General features: G+C 40.2%; 1 protein-coding gene across 1 annotated transcript in view; it reads left to right on the plus strand.

The window, feature by feature from the left end:
* Positions 1-9,205: 9,205 nt before the first annotated feature.
* SLC28A2 (solute carrier family 28 member 2) overlaps positions 9,206-18,131 on the plus strand; it is a 29,305-nt gene continuing 20,379 nt past the window's right edge. Inside the window, exons 1-2 of the mRNA XM_004380745.3 lie at positions 9,206-9,286; positions 9,419-9,507. Coding sequence (XP_004380802.3) covers positions 9,206-9,286; positions 9,419-9,507 — 170 coding nt within the window. The remainder of the gene's footprint in view (positions 9,287-9,418; positions 9,508-18,131) is intronic.

Consider the following 18,131-nt stretch of genomic DNA (forward strand, 5'->3'; position numbering starts at 1 on the left):
TTATTAAGGTTTGTTCTTGATTAGTAACTCCTATGATTTTTGTAGTTTTAGTGTTCCAGGACAGGGGCTTTTGTAAATAAGTGGGGTTGATGGAAAATTTTGTAAGGTTCTCTATTAATATTTATGATAGTTTCTCTCTGTAAATTTAGTGCCGTGAAAGAGAGGGAAAGATTTCTGTTAGATCTCCTTTTATTCACCGGTGTGGTTGTGTGACCTTTAATTCCCTCCTTTTCATGGTGGGCCAAAGAATTTGGGCTGCCTATGAAATCATTCTGGGGGCTTGGAGGGTAGAAGAAGCTGCTGATTGATAATTGGGTTTGAATTGCTGACCTTTCAGTTAGCAGTCTGAGCACTTAACCATTGCACCACGAGGGCTCTTTTACAGCTTCTTGGGACTTATGTCTTCTCACTCTGTTTTTTGTAGTCAGTCTTTGGTTGCCTTTTCAATGAGTTATTTTCAGAAACACTATTTATTGAAAAAGCAGGTTATCCAGCCCTTGATCATTCAATTGGCCAAGACTGGTGCTGTAGTATGGAGGGGTATTCATATTCTTCCTCCTCTACTTCCATACCCTGCACACACTCAGTGTATTGCCACTCTGAAAGGAACCTGCCATGTGGGACAAAGCTACAGAGAAAAAGACCTTAAACTTCTTGCAGACAAAATTCAATGAGCATCAGAATTCCAGGAGACATGGCAAACACTCAAAAAAATAACTATAATTGGATACATAGGACATTATAAAGTACATATAGACACTATGATGTCATGATAAAAACATGGAAATAATTGGGTCCTTGGAAAACATTTGTCATCATCACCTCTTTAAACTTGTCATTTTAACTGCCCCCAGTAACTCAAATTGGCCTGGTATTCAGGGTCATCCCTGTTCAAAATTGTGAAGTTGAAGAAATATATCTTTAAATGCTTCCTTTTCTCCATTCCCCTTCTCTTTTTCTCCTTCACAAGCCCTTCCCTCAAGGAATTCCCTCTCTAGTGGGAAGTCTGCAGGCCCAAAACTTGACTCTAATACAAAGCTAAACTAAAACCAAAAAGCAAACCCACCGCTGTCGAGTCAATTCTGACTCATAGAGACCTTATAGGACAGAGTAGAACTGCCCCATAGGTTTTTCAAGGCCATAGTCTTTAAGGAAGCTGACTGCCACATCTTTCTCCTTCTGAGCAGCTGATGGGTTCAAACCACAGACCTTTTGGTTAGCAGCTGAATGCTTAATCACTGTGCCACCAGGACTCCTTAAAGCTTAACTAAACCAAAAAAACCAAACCCATTGCCATCCACTCATAGCGTCCGTATAGGACAGAGTATAACTGCCCCATGGGGTTTCCAAGGAGCAGCCGGTGAACTTGAACTGCTGACCTTTTGGTTAGCAACCATAGTTCTTAACCATTGTACCACCAGTGCTTCAAAGCTAAGTTAGGGAAGTGACAATACAGGGACAGAATCAGAGAAGCCAGTATAAGGAATACTTTATTCTACCTGGGGCTAAGAGAAGGAGTTTGGGAGGAGCAGGCTATGAGAAGATAACAGTAAGTTCTGTTTAGAACACATTGCCTCGGAATCATCAGTGGATCCCCTAAGGGGAAATGATCTCCAGATGTTTGGAAAGACAAGAGTGTGAGTGAAAGGTCAGGATTAGAAGGAAGGTCTGTGCATTGTTTCCATGAAGTGGGAGGTGTGTGGTAGGCTGTTAGGTTCACTGAGGGCCTGAGTGCAAGGCCAGCAGAGCAGAGGGTCTTAAGACATAGATGGCCTGCCTTACCTACAGTCAAGGGCAGGTGTGGTTAGCAAAAGATCTTAAAGGTCCATTTTGCTCTAAAAATCTATGGACTCTGAGATAACTTGCTCCACATCCCCCAGCTAATAGCTATTTTATGACACTGGCTGGTGCCAAGGGCAGATGGAATTGAGCTAGGGAAGGTTGGCAGGTACCCACCTCAGTACCCCTCCTTGGGGCTTTGATTTCTTCAGTCATTCTCACAGAACCAGGATCATTTCCAAATCAGTTCTCTTCCTTAGCTGGAAACAACATAATGTAATATATACACTTAACAGTAGCTCAGTCATTGATTAGAAAGTTGAAATTTTCAGTTTGTTGATTCTCTGCTGTTTCTGTAAATATAATTTTTTGCATTTTTGCCAAAGCTTGCTAAAAGACATTAGCACTACATTGTTAACCTTAACGAAGTTAAGTGTTAACCAACCTTATACTGAAGGGGAGATTTCAGGAGTGCCAGAAAGATCCTGATGCCCAAAACTAGCTAGCGGCAGGCAATTAATAAATATTTGATAACAAACGAATGATGAAGAAGGAAAGATCATGCAGTAATCTCAAGGAAAAGAGCTAAATAGATTCTTTCACCAGTATTTTATTTTTCAGCATACAGATTCTATATATGTTTTGTTATATTTAAATCTAAGTATTCCACGTTTTCGGTGTTTTTAAAAGTGGTACTTTTTTTTTTTAGTTTCAGTTTCCAGAACATTCACCAAGGTACACTATACAGTGGGCTATAAAACAAACCTTAACATATTTAAAATAATTGAAACATACAACACATGTTCTAAGACAATAATAGATTAACAACAACAACGACAAAATCCTGAAAGTCCTCAAATATTTTGAAATTAAACAAGACACTTGTAAATAGCACATGAATCGAAGTCTCTAAGGAAATTTGAAAATATTTTAATTGAATGGAAATGAAAACATCAAAATCTGTGGAATGCATTGAAGCAGAGCTTATATTAGAAAAGAAAAAAGGTCTGAAGTCAATTATCTAAACTTCTACTTTAAGACATTAGAAATAGAAGAATGAATTAAAGCCAACACAGGATGAAGGAAATAAGGGCAGAAATCAATGAAACTGAGAACAGAAAAACAAACAAAATCAATGAATGAAAAGCTGATTCTTTGAAAAGGTCAATACAATTGATAAACCTCTAGCTAGAATGATCAAGGAAAAAAAAGAGAGAAGAAATAAATTATAAACATCAGGAATAAACCCAAAACCCATTGCCATCAAGTAGATTCCAACTCATAGTGACCCTATAGGACAGAGTAGAACCGTCCCATAGGGTTTCCAAGGAGTAGCTGGTGGATTCAAACTGCCAACCTTTTGGTTAGCGGCCAAACTCTTAACCACTATACCACCAGGGCTCCTCAGGAATAAAAGACAGGTAGCAACAACTGATCTTGACACCAGTTAGGCTTTGTTAGGCTTGTTGTTTCAGCTGTGACTTTCTCCTTGAGCATAGCATTTACACCTAGAGAGTATATTCCTTATTCCTGGGTTATGGCCCTTATTGGGAGCTTGAAACTCACATTTCTCTCTCCATCACCACATAGCTGCTGAAATCTCTGCTTAGATCTTTAGCATTTCGGCTACTTTTTTTTTTAACTGAGTTTCTTAGTGTCTCGTCTTGAACATACACAACTTATGAGCTGACCAATGACTTGGAAATTTGGTTGCAGGTTTTTGGGCTCTTTCTCCATGGTTGCCTTCTTTTTATGATTTTGCCCCTCAAATTGCAGCCATTTTGGCTGCCCAAAGCTCCAACCTCTGTCTCTTAAACCTAGTAAGACTGCTTGAGTATTATCTCCCTGCTTTGTGTTTTTTTTGATGGGGAACAAAATACTCAGAAAAAGCTAGGATGAATGTGGAGCTCAACTCTTCTGCTTCCCTTCTCTCAAGCCCTGCCTCCACTGGTTGATCAGCAATGCCTATTAGCTGTTGTTTTATGTATTTTGTCTAGCTTTTATAGTTGTTCTCAGCAGGAGGTTGGTTAAATACAAGCTACTCCATCAAGACCAGAATTGGAAGTCCATGTATTCTCTCTAGTCCTGCCTGCTTCTACCGGTAATCACCAGTTAATGGTAGCTGTTGAGTCGACTCCAACTCACGCCAACCTGTGTGTGTCAGAGTAGAACTGTGCTCCATAGGGCTTTCAATGGCTAATTTTTTTTCTTTATTGTACTTTAGATGAAGGTTTACAGAGTAAATAGTTTCTCATTAAACAGTATACATATCGTTTTATGACATCGGTTAACAACTCCACAACATGTCAACACTCTCCCTTGTTGACCTTGGGCTCCCTATTACCAGCTTTCCTGTCCCCTCTTGCCTTCTAGTCCTTGTCCCTGGGCTGTTGTGCCCCATTAGTCTCATTTTGTTTTATGAGGCTGTCAAATCTTTGGGTGAACTTCGGGAGTGACTTCATTACTGAGCTAAAAGGGGGCCATACTCTTGGGGTTTCTCCAGTCTCTGTCAGGCCAGTAAGTCTGGTCTTTTTTGTGAGTTAGAATTTTGTTCTACATTTTTCTCCAGCTCTGTCCGGACCCTCAATGGCTAATTTTTTGAAAGTAGATCACCAGGCCTTTCTTCTGAGTTGCTTCTGCATGGACTTAAACCTCCAGCCTTTCAGTCAGCAGCTGAGTGCATTAACCATTTGTACTGCCCAGGGACTCCATCAGTAATTAAGGGAGAGGTAAAAGCAGGAAAGATAAAAGAATACATCATTTATACCCTGTTTATTTCTCAGAAAGGTATGGTAGGCTACCTGGTTTTCCAGGAATAACTCCTAAGCTTTAGAACAGTTATAAGGCCCAGATTCCACTGAAATGACCAGAGGTAGCTTCTAATCCTGGCTCTGCCCCTAATTAACTCTATGACTTTAGACAAATTGCTTATCATCTTTGAGCCAGTTTTTCTTTGTATCTAAAATAGAATTAGTAACTGACTTGATTACCTTAAAAGAATGTTGTGAGGATGAACAGTGAAAGTATAAGAAAATCTTTGGAAAGGCTGTAAAATGCTGCAGAAACAGAGGTACCTCTTACTTACCTATAAACCCACGGCCCAATAGAAATAGCACAGAACTGGAAGTGAAGATCCCAGGATATGGACTTGGCTGATTCACTAACTAGCTGTTGACTCTGGGTAAATCACTTCATTCTTCCTGATCCATAATTTGAAAGAGTTTACTAATCAGATTACACATGCAAGACAAAAAGAAAACAATGGAAGCCCAGATTTGTTCCTGAGCCAACAGCTAACTGAGGAGCAGTGCCTGCTAAGTTAAATTTCTTCCTCTAGGCAGTTGGGTTATGTCAATACCTGCGTTTAAAGGCCGTTGGAAAAGGGAGATGAGTGCTATAGTCTGCACTTAGAAGTTGAAGACATGGATTTTTACATCTTCTACAGGAAAGGAGGGAGGGTGAGAGAAGAGAGAGACGTGATCACTGGCAGCATTTCACCTGGATTGAACACTAGGATCTGTGCCTATCGTTATGCCTGGAGCTGACCTCAGAACTGGCAATTACCTAAGGTAAGAGAGAGAGAGAGGGAGAGAAAATGTGAGAAGGCTGAGCAACAGAGACTTCACAGTCTCATTGAGATGGTGGTCAGACAACAGCTTGCAAACATCTCTGAGCAGTTTACTTCCAACACTAATGTCTTTCTTTTCCTGAATTACTATAAGACCTTAAAATAGTAACCTACGATCGGAAGGTCTTTACTGTTTTCCAAATTCTTCTTCTATATTCAGTGCTTTAATCTTCATGATAATCTTAGGAGATAGCACTAGAGAAGTAGGCAGGGCAAGAATCTAGAGATTCTTCAGGGATCTAGAGAGGTGAAGTGAGTTGCTCTAGGCCACACAATACAACACATATGTAGATAGGTGTTTGCGTGTTTGTATGTATGTAGCTGAGGAAATATAAATATGTGCTCTTTTCTTGGTGATTACAATAATCAAAGCCAGAATCTTGTTTTTGTTTTTTTCTCTCTGATTATTTAATGAACATTTTCTAAGTGCCTAATCTGTGGCAGGCCTTGAGCGTGCGGGTACCGTGGGGAATGGGAGAGAGAGCCTGTGCATGAGGACATCACAGTCCAGTGGGGAGACAAGTGACATGCAGAGAACAATGTGCTCTGTAGAGCTCTGTAACAACACGGTGCAATAGGATCCCACGGAAAGGGTCTTACATCTTATCTGGAGGGAGTTGTAGACAGCTTCCCTGAGGAGGATGGCCTTGAAACAGACACTTGAAGGAGGTATAGAGTTTGCTAGGTAGGTAAGCAGGGACAGGGAGGCAGAAGGCAGAAGAAACAGCATTCACAGAGGCGCACAGGTACAAGGAAATGTTGTGTATTTAGGGCACATCAAGCAGGAGCAGGAGTAGGCAGGAACCAGATCACTTGGAAAAATTTGGAGGAGTTACCATTCCGCCTTTTTATTCTTCTTCTCCATGTTTAATCACCAAGTTCTACAGGCTTGTTTCCCTCTGTTCCTTCTCTTACACTTTGGTTAGAGCCTCACCGTTCCCGACCTGATTATTGCTTTTGTCTGCTGGCTGGTCTCCTTGTCTCTAATGCACGCTCTTCCATTCCACCCTCCTCCCTGTGCATTGGGGTGACCGACCAATATCATTCCCTAATGGCAGAACTGACCTTTCACCCTCTTTGGCTTATCCTGAGCAAAATCCCTCCCCATTGTTCAGGATATGCCCTACATTTTTATCCTGGCTTACAGAGCCCACCTTGATCTGATATGTGACTGCATCTGGCAGACAGCCCCACCCCACTCACATTTTTTCCCTGTATTCTTTAATTTCTTACTTTATTTTGTCCCATATCTTAATTAATTTCTCTTTTTTCCCCTCCATTCTTTAACTAATTTTTGTAGCCTTCCTAGCATGGAGCCCTGGTGGTGCTGTGGTTCAGAGCTTGGCTACGAACCAAGAGGTGGTCAGTTTGAATCCACCAGCGGCTCCTTGGAAACCCTGTGGGGAAGTTCTACTCTATCCTATAAGGTTGCTATGACTCTGAGTCAGAATCCACTTCACAGCAAAAGGTTTTTTTAGCATGCAGGGAGGGTCACACTTCTATGCCTTTGTTCAGAGTTCTCTCCCTGCTGGTATACCTTCCCCTTCCCCATCAGCCACCCCCTTCTTACCTTTCAAGATTTTCCAAGCGCGAGTCAAATGTTATCAAATCTGTGAAGACTTTCTTGACACACCTGTCTTTCCTCACTGGTTTGCAAATTCCTTGATGGCAGAGATCTCATTCATCTTCATGACCTCAGCACCTAAAACAATGCCTGGGTAATATTGGGCATTCGATAAACATTTGTTTAATGAATTAATACATGAATTCCCAGATGGTCGCTTGACATTGAATCTTGCAGAGTACTGCTTTCTAGCGTTCCCTGTTGTATTCCAGGAACTGTGTTTCCAGCACAAAATAATTATACATTTTCTGAGTGCAGAGGCCTCTGTCTTTTCTTTTACTCCTTCCCCAGTGCCTAGTTCAGTGCTGGACAAAGCTTCTACTGATGTGTCTGTTAGGAGTTGAGCGTAAGAACGATACTTTCTAGAGGACTGTTTAGACCTTACCCTGAAAAATAATCTTAAAAATATTTAACTCAAGCGTTGCACATCCTCTGATTGACCGCTAGGGGAAAGCCCACAGGGGAACCGAGCCAATCAAACTTAGTCACCACCCTCTTCCCCAGCCGTCAAGAGTCAGGGTCTCTTGGAACTGAGTTTGTAATCTCTGAGCTTCACTGAGGAACCCGAAAGAATCCCATTTGCTGGGGTAAGCAAGGGTCACGGGGAGGGCAAGAGCCTGATTTGCCAAATTTCTTGATTAACCGTGTTTAGACTAAATTGAGGTAATTCTGTGCCTCTACAAGAAGGCCCTAATATACATAATAAAAGTTGTTTAATGAAATTGTGTTTTAAATGCTTCAAGAGGCTACACTTTTAAAAACAATTCTGCGCGAAAGGAAATTTTCTGCAGATAAAGAAACATCTCAGAATAAAATTATATTATAAATTTGAATGTTGATTTATTAGGTTTGCTTATAAATCCATTGCCGTCGAGTGGATTCCGACTCATAGCGACCCGATAGGACAGAATAGAACTGCCCCACAGGGTTTCCAAGGAGCCGCTGGTGGACTCGAACTGCTGACCTTTGGTTAGCAGCCGAGCTCTTAATCACTGTGCCACCAGGTTTGCATAAGCAAGGCTCAAATGTTTCTTTTCTTTTCTTTGTCTTTTTAATTCCGAATGAGATCTTTATTGTACATAACTAGGTTTTATTGGTCTCAACAGTAGAAAGACATTTTGGGCTTACAGTTTATTTAACTCTACAGGGTCGCTGTGAGTGGGAATCTGCTCCACAGCAACGAGATTTTTTTTTTTGTTTGCTTTTTTTATTTTATTTTTTGGCTTCATGAATACACCGGAGCCCTGGTGGCGAAGTGGTTAAGACCTCAGCTTCTAACTAGAAGGTTGGCAGTTTGAATCCACTAGCCGCTCCTTGCTTGGAAAGCCAACCTCTCGATGTGTCAGCGCTCTCCGCTGTTCCACCCCAGGCTCGTGTTTCCGTTTGCCCGGTTGTCCTGTCCCTTGCTGCTTTCTCGTCTTTGCTTTTGGGCTCGTGTGCCCATTAGTCTTGTATACATGACTGAACTATGAAGCAAGACCGTCTCGTGTGTTATTGTTGGCCCTATAGACCTGTCTAATCTTTGGCTGAAGGACAAACCTCAGGAGTGACTTCAGGACTGAGTTAAAAGGGTGTCTAGGGGGCATACCTGGGTTTCTCCAGTCTGTCAGACCAGCAAACCTGGTCTTTTTTTTTTTTTTTTTTTTAATATAGGAAAGTATTTTAATAAGAAACATTAATTAGGGGAAAACATGATTTCTCAAATCATAGAATCATAGTTTTTAGAGCAGGAATGTCTGAAATGACAGTAAAAATACATTTTAGGGATTGCTATAAGCATTCAATTTTCACATAAATACTTATGAATGAGGTTCAAAGCAGATCCACACAGAAAAATTCTAGTGGTGAGGTGAGACAAAACCCTTGTCAAGGGTCTATACACTAACTAGCTCAGCCATCAGAAAAGAACTTTGCAGTTATGTTCCTAATAATTTTTCAGTCAACTTGATGGCAACTATTTTTTTTAATCTTACTGCTCCTTCCTTAGCTATTCATAATAGATCCTAGAATTTTATATCTCGTTATTTATTATATTAAAATTATAAACCAATCTTACCTATTTTTCCTGTTGGTAGCTGGCCCTAAAAATTCTCCTGAGCCCCACAGTACAGAATGGCCCATCTTTCATTCAGCCTTTGGCCCCGGATTTGTTTTTCAGTTGATGTGAACAGGAGATGGCGCAAACAAATGGAAGGGAGTCCATTACTCTGTCTACAATGGACGCTGGCATAGAAAACCGGGGGCTGGAGCTCATGGTAACTTGCTATCTTAGTTTCTCTACAGTTTCTTGTGCTGCCACAAGGCCTCAGGCAGGCCTGCTGGCTGTGCTCAATCCTTATTACCTCGGCAGGGATCTCTGACTGAGCTCAACTCTGCCTTGCATGCAGGAAGAAGGGCTGACCCCTGAGGAAACCAGGAGGACTGAAGAGCAAGAACACAGCCTGGAGGATGGGCTGGGGCCTCCCACAAACCAGAGGTACAGGTGTTTGGAATCCAGCTCATTTAGGGTCTGAGGGCTTAGGCCGGGCTAATTGTGATCAGTGGACTCTGAAGAGGTCAGACCTGCCCTATTCTCACAGAGCTTCTGATCTCACTGTGGAGATAAGACTCACAGTCAGCTGAGATAACCATTTGCACATATTTATGTAATTAATTGTGACAAAAACCTGTGACATAAACAGTGGGAGTTCAGAGATTCAGGGGACATCAGTGTTGGTTACCCTGACAACAAAAATAACAACGATAATAAGAATAATGGCTAATACTTATGGAGTACTTACTATTGTACAGAGTGCTTTATGCAAATTATTTATTTAGTTTTCACAATAGGCAGATACTATTTTTAATTCCACTCCTTAGGCTTAGGAATTAATTTACCTATATCACTAAAAAAAAAAAACACCTCTTCTAGAATACTCAGATTTGGGGGTTGGGAGACAGGGAAACCAGAAAAAAAAAAAAAAAGAGAGAGAGAGACAGAAGGACTCAGAGAAGGAGAGATAATAAGGAAAGTCAAAAAGTCCAGTGTCTTGGAAATCAACAGAAAACGAAGCCTCAGGAATGAAGGTACAGTCCACAGTGTTATGTGTACGAGGGGTCAAGGAAGGAGGAGTGAGAAAAATCTTTGAACTCGATCATGAATATGGTTTCAGAAGTACTGTCTTAGAAAGATGTTTGGGTAAAATCGTTTAGATGGAAGCCATTTTCTAAAGTATGGAAAAGGGTCTGTGTATTTATAAAGATTGCAGAAGTCATACATAGACAAGATAAGAAGAGAATATTGGATACTTTCTAAAGGGGATATATGGATGTGACCCAGAGCAGCTCCCAAACAAAAGATCATTTTTGTTTGTTTTCTTCTCTTTATTTTTAAGAATTAACTCAGTGACTCAGAGAGAAGGAGCTATTTTCTTTTCTTAAAATAATTTATTGTCATTGTTGTTGAAAATTTTCACAGCAGAACATACACCAATTCAACAATTTCTACATGTACAATTCATTGACACTGATTACATTCAAGTTGTGCAACCATTTTCACCTGCTTTTCCAAATTTTTCCTCCCCCATTAACATAAACTCACTGCCCAATTCTATTTTCCTCTTTACAAATTTATTTCTAAGTATAAATTTGTATTATTCTTTTTTTTTATCGTTGTGCTTTAAGTGAAAGTTTACAATTCAAGTTAGTCTTTCATACAAAAATTTATACATATATTGTTTTGTGAGCCTACTTGTTCTCCCTATACTGTGACAGCACACTCTTCCTTTCCACTCTGGATTTCCCGTGTTCATTCAACCAACTTCTGACCCTCTCTGCCTTCTCATCTCGCTTCTGGACAGGAGCTGTCCATTTAATCTCATGTTTCTACTTGAGCTAAGAAGCACACTCTTCATGAGTATCATTTTATGTCCCACAGTCCAGTCTAATTTTTGTCTGAAGAGTTGGCCTCGGGAATGGTTTTAGTTTTGGGCTAACAGAGAGCCCAGGGGCCACATCTTCCAGGGTCCCTCCAGTCTCAATGAAACCATTAAGTCTGGTCTTTTTACTAGAATTTGAGTTCTGCACCCCACTTTTCTCCTGCTCCGTCAGGGACTCTCTGTTGTGTTCCCTTTAGGGCAGTCATTGGTGGTAGCCAGGCACCATCTAGTTCTTCTGGTCTCAGGCTGATGAAGTCTCTGGTTTATGTGGCCCTTTCTGTCTCTTGGGCTAATACTTACATTGTGTCCATGGTGTTCTTCATTCTCCTTTACTCCAGGTGAGTTGAGACCAATTGATGCATCTTAGATGGCCTCTTGCTAGCTTTTAAGACCCCAGATGACACTCACTAAAGTGGGATGCAGAACATTTTCTTAAAAACTTTGTTATGCCAATTGTGGAGCAGGAGAAAGGTGAGGTGCAGAACTCAAATTCCAGTAAGAAAACCAGACTTAATGGTCTGACTGAGACTGGAGGAACCCCGGAAAGCATGGGCCCCAGATTCTCTATCAGCCCAGAACTAAAACAATTTCTGAGGCCAACTCTTCAGACAGGGATTGGACTAGACTGTGGGACATAAAGTGATACTCGTGAGGAGTGTGCTTCTTAGCTCAAGTAGATACAAGAGACTAAACCAGCAGCTTCTGTCCAGAGATGAGATGGGAAGGCAGAGAGGGTTAGGAGCTGGCTGAATGGACATGGAGAATCAGGGATGGAAAGGAGGAGTGTGCTGTCACAGTAAGGGGAGAGCAATTAGAGTCACATAACAATGTACGAATAAGTTTTTGTATGGGAGATTAACTTGAAATGTAAACTTCATTTAGACTAATAACAATTTAAAAAAAAACATAAAAAAGGAAATAAACCAGAAGTCCTTTTATTATAAACACTCTTAAAAAAAAAGAAGCACATTAAAAATTATAAGATGGGAAAAAAAAAAAAACTTTGTTATGACAATTGACCTAGACGTCCCCTGAAAAAAACAAGGGTCCCTAGACCCCTACCCCTGCTACTGTATCCTCTAAAGTGTTTGGTTGTATTCAGGAAACTTCTTAGCTTTGGTTTAGTCCAGTTGTGCTGACTTCCCCTGTACTGTGTGCTCTCCTTCCCTTCACCTAAGATAATTCTTGTCTACTTTCTAGTTAGTGAATACCCCTCACCCTCCCTCCCAACCATCATAATCATTAAAGAATGCTGTCTTCTGCGTTTAAACTTTTTCTTGGGTTCTTATAATAGTGGTCTTGTTCAATATTTGTCCTTTTGCAACTAAGTTCACTCAGCATAATACCTTCCAGATTCCTCCATGTTATGTTTCATGGATTCATCATTGTTCTTTATCATTGTGTAGTATTCCATTGTGTGAATATACCATAATTTGTTTACCCATTCATCTGCTGATGGGCATCTAGGTTGTTTCCATCTTTTTGCTGTCGTGAACAGTGCTGCAATGAACATGGGTGTGCATATATCTATTCATGTGACTGCTCTTAATTCTCTAGGATATATTCCAAGGAGCCGGATTGCTGGATTGTATGGTACTTCTATTTCTAGCTTTTTAAGGAAGTGCCAAATCAATTTCCAAAGTGGTTTACCATTTTACATTCCCACCAACAGTATATAAGTGTTTCAGTCTCTCCACAACCTCTCCAACATTTATTATTTGGTGTTTTTTGGATTAATGCTAGCCTTGTTGGGGTGAAATAATATCTCATTGTAGTTTTGATTTGCATTTCTCTAATGGCTAATGATCTTGAGCATTTCTTCATGTGTCTGTTAGCTGCCTGAATGTCTTCTTTGGCAAAGTGCCTGTTCATATCCTTTGCCCATTTTTTAATTGAGTTGTCTTTTTGTTGTTGAGTTTTTGCTGTATCTTGTAGATTTTAGAGATTAGACACTGATCGAATTTGTCATAGCCAAATTTTTTTTCCCAGTTTGTAAGTCGTCTTTTTACTCTTTTGGTGAAGTCTTTTGACGAGCATAAGTGTTTGATTTTTAGGAGCTCCCGGTTATCTAGTTTGTCGTCTGGTTTTTGTGCATTGTTACTTATGGTTTGTATTCTGTTTATGCTATGTATTAGGGCCCCTAGTGTTGTCCCTATTTTTTCTTCCATGATCTTTATCATTTTCAATTTGATCCATTTTGAGTTCATTTTTGTGCATTAAATTTACATTATTCTAAGTATCAATTTCTAGTACATACATGACACACACACACACACACATATAAAAGGAGCCTTGGTGCAATGGTTAGAGCTCAGCTGCTGAGAGGTCAGCAGTTCAAACCCACCAGTTGCTCCATGGGAGAAAAGACCTGGCTATCTTCTTGCATAAAGATTACAGCCTAGGAAACCATACGTCACAGTTCTACCCTATAGGATCGCTGTGAATTGGAATTGACTCGATGGCACACGACAACATATACACACATATATTAACATGCTTATAATCAATGTGCACATCACTATTTTATATTTTTGTTTTTCCACTTTATCATTTTATGTATCACGTCTCTATGAATTGACAGCAAAATTTTTGTAAAATTTTCATGCTTACATAATATTTCATATTTGCTTAGCAGCATAGTGCTTAATAACATGACTTCTAGAGTCAGACTGCTTGGGTCTATAACTGAACTCTACCTAGTAATGTGCTGGTAAGTGTTTAAAGAAATGGCCCTCCAAGTGTAGTTTTGTCATAAATGTTGGTTGATATTTTTTCCTTAACTTAATGAGTAAGACCAGAGGTTGACACACTTTGTCTGTAACTATAGTAAATATTTCAGTCTTGGCAGGCAGTATAGTCTCTTTGCACCTACTCAGCTCTGCTTTTTTAGTGGGAAAGCAGCCCCAGATGATACTAAACAAACGGGCATGGCTGTGTTTCTGATAAAACTTTATTTATAAAAACAGAGTGATACAGGGACTTGGCCCTCAGACCATAATTTGCTGATCCTTGTTCCAGATAAAACAAGAAGTCAAGTCCTGATTAGTAGCATTTAGTTGTAGTGTAAATACTCCCAACATGGCTGACTTCAAGTTACTAATGGAATGTCATCGAACGAGGAGTTGCGAAGAGATGCACAACACCACATCATTATATAAGATTTCTACCATATACATACAAGAGGTATCAATCAACAGCCTCTTGTCCTTGGCCACCTACTGCTCCACCTCCCAAAGGATTTCAACATGGCGCCCTCTTCTACTCCCTCTTCATGCAACTCTCCCCACCCTGGCCCCACCTTACACATAGATGATTTGTCTAATCAGGCCCTGTAACCCTGGGGATCTGTCTAATTTCCAAGATAATCAGTTATTCATTTAAGGTCTTATTTTAAATACTTTTAAATTGTTTATTAACCTTTGCTGAAGTTTGTGCTGTGCCAGCCTTGAGTGTTTTATTGTAGTTTACTATCTTCTGGGAGATATGGGAAAAACTGACAAGTCAGCAAATCTGGTTTCTAAGCTTGCCCACCCAGGGTTCTTGAAACTTCTTTCTTGCCATCAAATTTATCTCTGTATCCAGTTCCCCTCAGAGGAAGACAACTGATCTGTTAATTTGTGGAAATATTGTTAAAATATTATTCTCCCTCCCCAAAGTAACATGGTCATTTTAACAGGAGACCTTCAAGCCAACCTCTTCTATGGTGAGACCCTGAGGCAAAGACAGATCAAGAAAGAAGATTCGCTTGTACCATCAGGGCCTTGTGGTGCACCTTAATCTTCCAAGCTGTCTTGTCCCAGAGAGTCTGTCTCATTTATGATATATCTGAGAGGTGACAAAGGAGTAATGGAGTATGGGAAAAGCCAGCATTATGTCCACCTGTGTGGTATGAAAGACATGTAACAAGAGAAATTTGTCTTGGTAAGAATGAGTCTAGAGGGCGTGTCTGCTCATTTGTACTACTCTGTGTCTAAATCTTAAAATGTGAGAGATGGAGGAGTCAGGGAAAGCTTATTCCAGACCCCTTGCTATGTGGTCCAGAAAGGTGGGGGCATTCCTCCAATGGTAGAGCCAGCATCCTACTGTTCTCGAACCAGGGGTTGGAGACTGAGGCAAGGCTTATAAACCACTGCTAGTTGCTGAGAGGGCACGCCTGCAAGGGCCGCTTTCCAGTCTTGTATGGCACAAGTAGTCAGCAGACCCTCCACGTGTAGTGATGCAGTGTTCAGTGTTGGCTTCACACACTCGCTGCCCAGGCCTACACAGGCCTGAACTCTTCCAGCACATGAAATGTTTTTGCTCAGAAACTCTAACACCTTGTGGCCCACCAGTCTACAACCTGGGCCAGTATGGCTGGTTGCAAGTTACCAGTGGGATGTCATTGAATAAGGAGCTGGGAAGAGATGCACAACACCACATCGTTATATAAGAGTTCTACCATATACATAAAGAGGTGTAAATAACCTTAAGAGCCTAGATAATAGTAAAATGGAGTAAAATAATTCGAAAGTTAAAATGAGTTTTTTTTAAATGGTACTTTAGATGAAGGTTTACAGAGTAAACTAGTTTCTCATTAAACAATTAATACACATATTGTTTTATGACATTGGTTAACAACCCCACAGCATGTCAACCCTGTCCCTTCTCAGCCCTGGGTTCCTTATTACCAGATTTTCCTTGCAAGCTGGTGCACACTGGCTTCTGTGCACCCCTGACTCTACCACTTACCAGTATGGGGCAAGTTACTTCTGTAGGCCTCAGGGAAAATATTAGTACTTACTTGAAAGGATCTTTGTGTATTTTGTGGAATTGTTGTTGACACCTTAAATGACTCTGATATATAATTTGTTCACCCACTGCAGTCGAGTCAATTCTGACTCATAGTGACCCCATAGGGTTTCCAAGGCTATAAATCTCTATGGAAGCAGACTGTCACATCTTTCTCCCACGGAGCCGCTGGTGGTTTTGAACCGCCAACCTTTCAGTTAGCAGGCGATCGCTTTAACCACTGTGACAATTGTGTCCAGTTCGCCAAAAATCTCACCAGCAGTTTTTTCCCATGTGAAAAAATTTAACTGGTTATATAGATATAAAATTATGACTTAAAGCTATAACTTGTATTTTTTTTAAATTCTAGTAAAGTTACACATTTCTGCCTATTTGATTTACTTTCTGTATTTGTGTGTGATTTACTTTTCTTCTTTGTCAACTACAGTAGAGTCTGGATTTTAGACCTCATTTCCTTTCTTCTGAATTACTAAAATAGCACATACACAGATTTCTTATCTTTAATGCTCCCCACCTCCTGCTAATTTATCCGATTATATAGCTTCTACCAAAACTCTCTAAAGCATGACTCTGAACTCCGTTGTTTGAAAGCCTCGGTGGTCCCCACTGCCTCCTGAACTCTATAGCTTGGCATTCAAAGGTCCCCCAACCCCCCCTCCACCATCATAATTTGTACCCAACTTGACTTTCCAACATTAACCCTTACAATTCCCTTCCTAATGCCACTGCATGCTCTAGTCAGAGGAAACTGTCAATTGTTCCTTATATATACCTTTTTTTTTTTTACCTTTTTTCTTTAACTTTTTATTTGAAAAAACTTCCAATCTGCAGAAATGTTGTACAAATAGTATACTGAAGAACTGTATTCCCTTTCTCTATATCAACTCATTATTAACATTTTGCCACATTTGTTTTATCTAGCTATACATTTTTTTTTTTTAAGCTGGCACATTCGGGAGTAAGTGGCAGCCATCATAACATGTCACTTCTACATATTTCAGTTTGCATCTTCTGAGAACAAGAACATTTCCTTAAACAACTACAATGTCGCTATCACATCCAAGATAATTAATAATAATTGTATATCATCTAATATATAGTTAAAATTTTTTTAAAATTTATTTTGTTGTTATTGTTGTTGAGAATATACACAGAACAACATATACCAATTCAGTAGTTTCTACACGTACCATTCAGTGACACTGATTACGTTCTTCGAGTTGTACAACCATTCTCATCCTCCTTTTCTGAGATGTTCTTCCCTGATTAACATAAACTCACTGCTCCCTAAGGTTGCCCCTCGGGATGGAAGACACCCAAAGTTTCACACATATTTGGTTTAGATGCTTCAGAAGATGAGATTTTGGACTTGGACCTGATTTAAAACTTTTGGGATGATGTGATGGGGTGCATGTATTTTGCATGTGGCAAGGACATGAATTTGGGGGGACCGAAGGGTAGAATGTTATGAATTGGATTATGTCCCCCAATAATATGTGTTGTAAATCTTAACCTCTATGCCTGTGGTAGGAGCCCCGTGGCACAGTGGTTAAACACTCAACTGCGAACCAAAAGTTCAGCTATTTGAACCCACCAGCCACTCTGAGGGAAGAAGATGTGGCAGTCGCTTCCATAAACATTACAGCCTTGGAAAACCTATGGGGCAGTTCTACTCTGTCCTACAGAGTTGTTAGGAGTGGGTTTGGTTTGGTTTTTTATGCCTGTGGTTATAATACCATTTGGGAATGGGTTGTGTTTGTTATCTTTTTTTTTTTTAAGTTTTTTTATTTTACTTTAGATGAAGGTTTACAGAGTAAATAGTTTCTCATTAAACAGTCTGTACACATGTTGTTTTATGACATTGGTTAACAACCCCATGACGTGTCAACACTCTGCCTCCTCGACCATGAGGACCTTTTTTTTTGGTGAAAATATACATAGCCAAAGTTACACCATTTTGGAAGTTTCTACATGTACAATTCAGTGACATCGATTACATTTTTCCAGTTGTGCTGCTATTCTCACTATCCTTTTCCAAATTATTCCATCACCATTATCTTCAACTCACTATCCCCTACACTTCCCATCAAACCTTTGAGTTGCTGTTGTCAATTTGATCTCACATACTCAATTCTTTTTTTTTTTTTTATAGCTTAAATGGAGGTTTGCAGAACAAATAGTTTCTCGTTCAACAGTTAGTACACATTCTGCCCTATGACAATGGTTAACAACCCCATGACATGTCCACACTGTCCCTTCTCAACCTTGGGTTTCCTATCACCAGCTTTCCTGTCCCCTCCAGTCTTCTAATCCTTGTCCCTGGACTACTGTGCCTCATTAGTCCTGTTTTGTTTTATGAGGCTGTTCAATCCCCGGCTGAACAGTGAATTTCGGG

This window comes from Trichechus manatus, unplaced genomic scaffold (genome assembly GCF_000243295.1).
Source record: "Trichechus manatus latirostris isolate Lorelei unplaced genomic scaffold, TriManLat1.0 scaffold00076, whole genome shotgun sequence".
NCBI classification, from domain to species: Eukaryota; Metazoa; Chordata; class Mammalia; order Sirenia; family Trichechidae; genus Trichechus; species Trichechus manatus.